Source organism: Ipomoea triloba, chromosome 2 (genome assembly GCF_003576645.1).
Source record: "Ipomoea triloba cultivar NCNSP0323 chromosome 2, ASM357664v1".
NCBI lineage: Eukaryota > Viridiplantae > Streptophyta > Magnoliopsida > Solanales > Convolvulaceae > Ipomoea > Ipomoea triloba.
This window is the reverse complement of record NC_044917.1, coordinates 24,425,273-24,434,543: the sequence shown is the minus strand read 5'-3', so window position 1 is coordinate 24,434,543 and position 9,271 is coordinate 24,425,273. Positions and strand designations below refer to the sequence as shown.

General features: G+C 49.4%; 1 protein-coding gene across 1 annotated transcript; it reads left to right on the top strand.

Moving 5' to 3' along the window:
* Positions 1-224: 224 nt before the first annotated feature.
* On the top strand, positions 225-1,043 carry LOC116010950. The gene has a single exon (XM_031250443.1). It carries the CDS (start codon positions 225-227, stop codon positions 1,041-1,043), a length of 819 nt encoding a protein of 272 aa, XP_031106303.1.
* Positions 1,044-9,271: the final 8,228 nt, after the last annotated feature.

Genomic DNA, 9,271 nt, shown 5'->3' with positions numbered 1-9,271 from the left:
AAGTACAGCCGAAGTCAAATGGAAGGCTTCGAGCGCAGGTTACAAAACCTGCAGGATCAATTTGAAGGTAAGGTGAGGCCTTCCGCTGAGAATCTATTAACCTCCTCGCCCTTCGTGGATGAAATTATGGATTATCGGGCTCCGCGGACCTAAAAATCCCCGAACATGCTACTTTCGATGGGACGGGGGATCCTCGAGAACATCTGGTCAGTTATCAGGCCAAAATGCAAGTCTTAGGGGTGGAAGAGCCACTTATGTGCAAAGCTTTTCTTCCTTCTCTAAAGGGACTCGCCCAAAAATGGTTTTTGGCACTGCCAAGCCGTTCAATTCGGTGCTTCATTGATTTAGCCGACCGATTCCTTACTCATTACGCCGTAAACATCAAGCCGCAGCGTAATCTTACCCACTTGAGCGGAGTCAGTCAAGATGAGGGAGAAGCTCTGAAGACGTATCTGGCTCGTTGGCAAAAGGAGGTACAAACTATCGAGGGGTTAGACGAGCAAGTGGCTATCACCTTTTTCATGGAGTCGCTCCGAGCGGGCAAATTGTTTATTGATCTTCACAATGATCGCCCAAAGACGTATGTGGAGGCTATCCAAAGAGCCAGTCGCCAGGCAGATACAGAAGAGGCTGTGAGAGAAAAACGGCAGCGAGAAGCTGCCGGATCCAGCACTAAGCGATCACGACCTGAGTCCAGGAGTCGAGCAGAACCTGAGCGCCCTAGTCGCACAGAGGTTCGACGAGGAGCTGAGAGGGTGGGGGCTCCGCCCCCTCGCCTTACCGTGGCCCAACCCGTGCATGAGGTAAAAGATACCTTACCTCCCCCTCCGCCTCTGAAACCTGGAGATCAGCCCGAGATCTTACCTCCGGGAGGGGCCCCGTCGAAATACTGTCGATATCACCGATCGACTACACACACCACGGAGGAATGTTATTACCTGCACAAAGAAATAGAGGCCATGATACAGAAGGGAGCTCCACCTCCCCCTAATCAATGGAGGCGGCATTCGCGCTCCGATAAAACAGATTCGCGCTCCGATTGAGGAAAACAACCCGCCTCTGAGGAAGAGGAGACTAATTGGAAGCACAAACCTGTTATCAACATGATAGTAGGAGGACCGGAAGGAGGGGACTCATCCGGTTCTCGGAAAGCTTGGGCTCGGCAACTATATGTGGGGACCATCTACGGTCGGGACGACAGTCTAAAAAAGGTATGTCGGGAACCCATTTTGTTTACCGATGAGGACTTACCCCGAAGCCAACACCCTCATCGGGATGCTTTGGTTATTGCCATGGACGTTCATGGCACGGTAGTCCGAAGAGTCCTAGTGGACACAGGGAGTAGCGTGAACATCTTGTATCTAGAGGTGTTTGAAAGTTTGGGGTTACAACGTAACAAGCTAAAACCTGTGAAAACACCAGGGACTCAATCGAGTCAGAGGGATCCATACGTTTGCCGGTTGAAATCGAAACCTTTCCCAACCTTCGAAGCATAGACATGGAATTTGTGGTAGTCGACCTATCCTGCTCCCAAAATATGATTCTAGGGCGACCTGGATTAGAAGATCTGGGTGCTCTCATCTCCCTCGAACACCTTTGTCTGAAATTCCAGACTCCCAATGGGATCGGAGTCGCTCGGTGCGACCAGAAGGCAGCTCGGGATTGTTATCTACAGTCCTGCCGAGAGATTGGGAAAAAGACCTGAGGATTCACGCTATCACTAGTCGGGAAGAACAATTAAAGAGCCTTGACCGACGCGAGCCGGCGGTAGAACTAGAAGAAATTGAAATTGACCCTTCACGCATTGAGAGAAGGGTAAAGATCGGAGTGGGTTTGGCTGAGAAAGTCAAACAAGAGATCATCCAGGAATTGCAAAAATATCAGAAGGTATTTGCATAGGGCCCTGAAGATATGCCGGGAGTTGACCGGTCGATCATTTGCCACCGACTGGCCGTCAACCCTGACCACAAACCCGTAATCCAGAAGAAAAGATACCTCTCGGCGGATCGACGAGGATTCGTTAAGAAGGAGGTGGAAACCTTGATGGCTGCGCAGCATATCCGTGAGGTAAAGTACCTGGACTGGCTTGCTAACGTAGTGCTTGTGCCGAAGCCTCCCGCTTGGCGAATGTGCGTGGATTACACAGATCTTAATCAAGCTTGCCCAAAAGATCCTTTCCCTTTACCAAGGATCGATCAGTTGGTGGACGAGACGGCTGGCTGTGATTTATTGAGTTTCATGGACGCCTTCCGGGGCTATCATCAAATCTTCATGCACCCCGCTAACGAAGAGAAGACTGCTTTTATTACTCCAGATGGGGTATACTACTATTGGGTAATGCCTTTTGGTCTAAAAAATGCTGGGGCCACTTATACCCGAATGGTAGGACGATTGTTCAGAGATTTGCTAGGAAAGTCCATGGAAACCTATGTGGATGACATGCTTGTGAAAAGCAAAGATGAAGGAACTCACGCGAGAGATTTGGCGGCTACCTTTGCCATAATGGATAAATACATTCTGCGATTAAACCCAAAAAAGTGCGCCTTTACGGTACGAGGAGGAAAGTTCCTTGGTTATATGGTCACCCGGAAAGGAATCGAGCCTAACCCTGAAAAGGTGAAGGCTATACTTGATATGCAGCCTCCCGGGACCTTGAAGGAATTACAAAGGTTGACGGGGCGACTCGCAGCTTTAAACAGGTTCCTGTCTAAATCAGTGGATCGAGCCTTACCCTATTTCGAAGCTATGAAGAAGAGGCAAGGGTTTCGCTGGACAGAAGAATACCAGAAGTCGTTTGACGAGTTAAAAGATTACTTACAGACTCCGCCGCTATTATCTACTCCGAAGGAAGGGGAAGTGTTATTCCTCTACCTAGCCGCCTCCCAAAAGGCTGTTAGTTCTGTGTTAATCCGAGAGGAGGAGCGAGTACAGCATCCGGTCTATTATGTCAATCGAGCCTTAAAGGACTCAGAGATTCGTTATACCCCCTTGGAAAAGGTTGTGTACGCTCTGGTGTTCACCGCTCGAAAGCTGGTACCGTACCTCCAGGCCCATCCCATCCGGGTCTTAACCGACCAGCCTCTAGCAGGTGTTCTGCGAAATCCCAATTCTTCAGGGCGTTTGGTAAAATAGGCCGTAGAGCTCACACAATATGGGATTGAGTATCACCCTCGCCCCTCGGTGAAAGGTCAGGCCTTAGCCGATTTTATAGTAGAATTCAACGCTCAGAGCCCTGAACCCAACGCCAAAGCCCTTGAGGAAGGGGATTGGTGGGAAATGCACGCCGATGGAGCCGCCAGCCAACACCACTACGGAGGTGGAATCATGTTGACGACTCCTGAAAGACTCCCGCTTAGTGGTCGGACAAGTAACCGGGACATGTGAGGCGAAGAATGAAAGACTCGGACGATATAAAAAAGTCACTGAGGGACTTCTGGGTGAATTCGAAGCTTATGAGTTAGAACACGTGCCCCGCGCTGAGAACACAGAGGCCGATATTCTGTCCAAAATGGCCTTAGGAGGAATACCGGATCATCTCATCAGAATCTGTCAAAATGAACGAGTCTCGCTATCCAGCATAGAACCAAAAGTCGTTCCAGAAGACGTCTGTATTACTGAGGAACTGGACCCTGACGAACATCCAGAGGTATTCTGGATGGAGTAAATTTGTAGGTATAAAGAAAAAGGGGACCTCCCTGACGATCCGACTGAAGCAGCAAAAATCCAGAGACGATCCCCTGCTTATGTGTTGATAGACGGTCACATGTAGAAAAAGTCCTTCGGGGGTCCGTTGCTAAGGTGTTTGTTCCCTTCTGAGGCAAACCAAGTTATGGAGGAGGCGTATCGAGGAATTTGTTCCGCTCATCAAGGGGCCCATACGCTAGCCCGCAAGATAGTGTTACAAGGATATTATTGGCCCACTATGGTTAAGGACTGTATCAACCGAGTCGCTAGATGTGCGATATGTCAGTCTTTCGCCAAGAAAGACACTCGGCCGACCTCTTTTTATACTCCGATTATGGTAGCTATTCCCTTTGCCAAATGGGGAATTGATATCGTTGGACCGTTGCCCCAGGCACCTGGACGGCTGCGATTTTGTGTGGTGGCTGTGGATTACTTCACCAAATGGGTAGAAGCTGAGCCCTTGGCAACTATCACTGAGTTTCAATGTCGCAAGTTCCTTTGGAAGAAGGTCATTTGTCGATTCGGGCTCCCGGAGCACCTAGTTAGTGACAATGGAAGACAGTTCGATTGCTGACCCTTTAGAGACTTTTGCCAGCAGTACGGAATACGACACACCAGAGTCTCTGTAGCCTACCCCCAGGCCAATGGTCAGGTCGAGAATGTTAATCGAACCATTGTGGATGGAATCAAAAGAAAGCTAAATGACCTGGGAGGAACCTGGGTTGATGAGTTAGATCGAGTCCTATGGGCGTATCGAACAACTCCTCGGAGAGCAACCGGGGAGACTCCATTCTCCCTTACTTCGAGGGCAAGGTACCTGCCGAGATTACCACCCCAACTCTTCGGGTGTTACAGTACAACGACGAGGAAAATGAAGAAAATTTACAGATAGAGAAAAACTTCCTTGAGGAAAGGAGGGACGCGGCGTATGGACGAATGGCCGAATATCAGCAGTCGGTCAAACGCTATTATGATAAAAGAGTAAAAGAGAAGAAGTTTCAGGAGGGAGATTTGGTCTTAAGAGACCGAGACGCCAGTCAACCTAATCAAGGGGGGAAATTTGCAATCAAATGGGAAGGTCCTTACCGAATCAGAGAAGTCATCCGCCTGGGAACATACCGTTTGGAGACCCTGGAAGGACAGGCTGTGTAAAGAAAATGGAATGCGGTGCACCTGAAGAAATTCTTTCAGTAGAAGGTTAGGCTTTAAAAGATTGTAATGAAAGTCATGAATTTTAATAGAGTGATTACTTTTGTACGACATCTTGTTTTGAGGGCACATATGAGTCTGGCAGTCTGTCTGCCTTTAAGTGATTTAGGTTGAGATAACCTAAGTCTCATTTCGATCCTCGGATCCTTATGAGTCTGGCAGTCTGTCTACCTTTGAGTGAGTTAGGTTGAGATAACCTAAGCCTCATTTCGATCCTTGGATCCTTATGAGTATGGCAGTCTGTCTGCCTTTGAGCGAGTTAGGTTGAGATAACCTAAGTCTCATTTCGATCTTCGGATCCTTATGAGTCTGGCAGTCTGTCTGCCTTTGAGTGAGTTAGGTTGAGATAACCTAAGTCTCATTTCGATCCTCGGATCCTTATGAGTCTGGCAGTCTGTCTGCCTTTGAGTGAGTTAGGTTGAGATAACCTAAGTCTTATTTCGATCCTGATCTGTCTGCCTTTTAGTGAGTTAGGTTGAGATAACCTAAGTCTCATTTTGATCCTCGGATCCTTATGAGTCTGGCAGACTATCTGCCCTTGTTTAAAGTAAGGTTGGGAAAACCTGTCGGATGAGTCCTCGACTGAGGGACTCGGAATATATGAGTTTGGCGATCGCTAGCCTTTAAGAAGGTTGAGAAAACCTGTCGGATGAGTCCTCGACTGAGGGACTCGGAATATATGAGTTTGGCGATCGTTAACCTTTAAGAAGGTTGAGAAAACCTGTCGGAGGAGTCCTCGACTAAGGGACTCGGAATATGTGAGTTTGGCGGTCGTTAGCCTTTAAGAAGGTTGAGAAAACCTGTCGGATGAGTCCTCGACTGAGGGACTCGGAATATATGAATTGAGCGGTCGTTAGCCTTTAAGAAGGTTGAGAAAACCTGTCAGATGAGACCTCAACTAAGGGACTTGGCATACAGCCAGGACCCGCGAATTGCCGGGTGAAAGTAAAAAGCAAAGAAAGACAAAGTAAAGCCAAACGAGCAGATGAAAAGGAAAGGCAATTGTTTGTTCAAAACATAAGAGGCCTAAGGCAGTCAAAAAGGCGCCTCTACAAAAGTTCAAATAAAACAAAGCGCAGCGAATATTTTTTAAGCCCCCAAGTTACCACCAACTGTCTCCCCCTCCGTTGAGCCAGTAGGGGGAGGGTCGTTGGTGCTTCCTTGAAGGCGAGAGCGTCGTACTAAGCTACCTTCCGCCGGCTCCTCCTCCTCCGATATGTTGAGCATTGAAGGCACAGGATTGCGATCCATTCCCGTCAGAGCAGTCAAATTGGCAGCAGAATTCAGATATGAGGAATCCATCGGAATTTGCCTGCCACTTGAGTTCTCCGGAGTGACCCTGTCGGTTTCTCCGACCCCCTGTTGACGTGCGTGGGTAGCAGGAATGCGAGAAGGAAGCTCGGCTAACTGTGCTGGAAGGCCCCATTTTTCTGGGTCGAAAGTCAGATCCCTCACCAGAAGAACCGGGTAGATGTCGCGTTGCATGTCCAAGGACCCCCATATGATAGTCCTCCTCTCCCAGATCCGTCAGATAGGCTCGGCCTTCTTCAGAACTTAGCCACTCCATGGCCAGCAGCCTTAACCTTGAGCGAACGTTGGCCAGCACATCCTCTTCAAAGGCTCGGGAAGACTTATAAGTAGCCACGGCTAAATCTTCAAAGGCTCGGGAAGACTTATAAGTAGCCACGGCTAAATCCGCAGCCTCAGCACTCTTCTTCTTCTCCGCCTCGAGCTCCGACTCCAGTTGACCTACCCGGAGTGCCGAGTCATCCAGCTCTTTCTCCCGTTTGTGAAGGTCGGCCCTTAGAGTCGGCACTAGCTCCGCATCCACCAGGAGTGGGCTCATTCTCTTTCGCATTTCAGACTGGACAGCCAGAGCCTGCCGAGTGATAAAAAAAAAAGGGGAGAGAAATGAGGAGTGCAATATGAAATCTATGCAAGAACTTGACATAAATATAGCTTACCCGATACAAGTAGCGGGAGACACCTTCAAAGACCTTCTCGGAAGAATGACTCTCGTAGTGAGCTGCGTCCTTGGGAAGGATAACTTTATCCAGCCAGTCATGCACTGGGAAAGCACCTTGAACGATGCCATCATCGGCATCAATCTCATGACCGACCGCCACCCTTTTGGCTTATGGGGTTGACAGAGAAGTTTCGGCCGGGCGTTTTAAGCCAGAAGTGGAGGCAGGAGGAGGTATGGCCCGACGAGCCTGGCGACCGCGTGGTGGCTCCGCGGAACGAGTGGGGGAGTCGTGAACAACAATTGGGTTGGAGGAGGCAGCGCGGCTCCGAGAGCGTTCCTTCAACGCAGCATGGCGGCTAGACATTTCGGACGTGAGAGAGGGGGTGTGAGAGTCGCCAGAAAGGGTGTCGTCACCTGCTTCTTCACCTTCTTCCTCCTCCTCAGGATTTGCAAAGCAGTGTATTAAAAAGGTAAGCTATAAAGAGAGAATTTTAAAAAGGAATGACTCATCACCTGGAAGGGCTGCCCCGGTAGGAAGAAGTCCGGCTGCCTTAAGGGCCTTTAGGCTTGACCATACGCTGATTTGGTCGGGGGGAGGTTTTTTGAGGCATTTGAAGAAGGAGGAGTTCCAGGTTAGGGGGAAGTCAAAAGCCGGATGAGAGGAGGATGGCCGTACAAATAGGAAAAGAGGTTTCCACCTTTTGAGAGAGTCGACCAGTCCGTCAAAAATTTTACAGCCGCTTCGCTGTGAAATTTGGACATAGCCCGGCGAGTTGGACCCGACTCTATTGACCAGGTAGAGTTGTAGGAATACATTGATCGTTGGATCAATCTCAAGTTTTATGCAAATCGTTTGGAAGCAAGTGAGGAGGCGGTGGGAGTTCGGAACAAGCTGACCAGGAGATAAGGCAAAGAAGCGAAAAAAGAGAGAAGCAAACGGACTCATGGGGACTCGGAACCCGTGACGAATAGATTGGAGGTGCACCCCGACGTATCCACCCGGAGGGGGTTCGGACACATGAAGTTCGCGAGGGGCATAGATTTCTGCCGCTGGGCCCAATAAATCTTGGGCCTCTTCCAGTTCACGGGCCAAAATTTTGGAATGAAGGCCCGCGGGACGGCCGATGTCCTCTAATTGGCCTGAAGGCCTTTGGAGGTCAGTGGGTAAGGCCGCCATGGCCTAAATTGGCTCTGGGTTTAGAGCAGCGGAAGAAGAGGCGCCCTGTGCGCTCAATGAGGTCGAAGCATTGGGGTTTATCGTAACCCCTGTGCGGCTGGGAGTAGAAGACATAATGGAAAGCGAATACAAAGAAACCTACCTGGCAGACTCGGAGGCAAAGAAAGAGAGTACAAGAGAAGGAACGATGGGGCGGAAGTCGAATTTGCAGGTCGCCGGAAATTGGTCGGAGGGTTGAGCGGAAAACCGAAGTCACGCCAGAGATCCGATAACGCCTTTTGCTTGGGGAAGAAAGTAAAACGGTGAAAAAGTAAAAAGTAAAAGAAGGATGGTGAATCTCGGTATTTATAGGCAAGGGTGATGAAATGAGATGAGGACACATGGAGGGTGAGATTTAATGACCTGACACCGAAGAGACGTGAAACGTACGCGGGAAGTTACTTCTTCCGGGAATCACAATCGGCGCGAAGTGTAAACGGTGGCGACGTTCAAATAATTCGTAATCCCACAATGAGATTTCAAGGGTTGGATCGGGGGCCTGAAAATGGAGTCGGCACTCGATCAACCGTTCCTCCCTGAAAAGGGAGTGTGAAAAGAAGTCATAAGGTTGGTGTTTTGGTTAGGCCGGAGTCCTGAAAATGGAGTCGGCACTCGGTCAACCGTGCCTCCCTGAAAAGGGAGTGTGAAAAGAAGTCATAAGGTTGGTGTTTTGGTTAGGCCGGAGTCCTGAAAATGGAGTCGGCACTCGGTCAACCGTGCCTCCCTGAAAAGAGAGTGTGAAAAGAAGTCATAAGGATGGCATTTTGGTTAGGCCGGAGTCCTGAAAATGGAGTCGGCACTCGGTCAACCGTGCCTCCCTGAAAAGGGAGTGTGAAAAGAAGTCATAAGGTTGGTGTTTTGGTTAGGCCGGAGTCCTAAAGAAGTCATAAGGTTGGTGTTTTGGTTAGGCCGGAGTCCTAAAAATGGAGTCGGCACTCGGTCAACCGTGCCTCCCTGAAAAGGGAGTGTGAAAAAAAAGTCATAAGGATGGTGTTTTGGTTAAGCCGGAGTCCTGAAAATGGAATCGGCACTCGGTCAACCGTGCCTCCCTGAAAAGGGAGTGTGAAAATAAGTCATAAGGTTGGTGTTTTGGTTAGGCCGGAGTCCTGAAAATGGAGTCGGCACTCGGTCAACCGTGCCTCCCTGAAAATGGAGTGTGAAAAAAAGTCATAAGGATGGAGTTTTGGTTAGGCCGG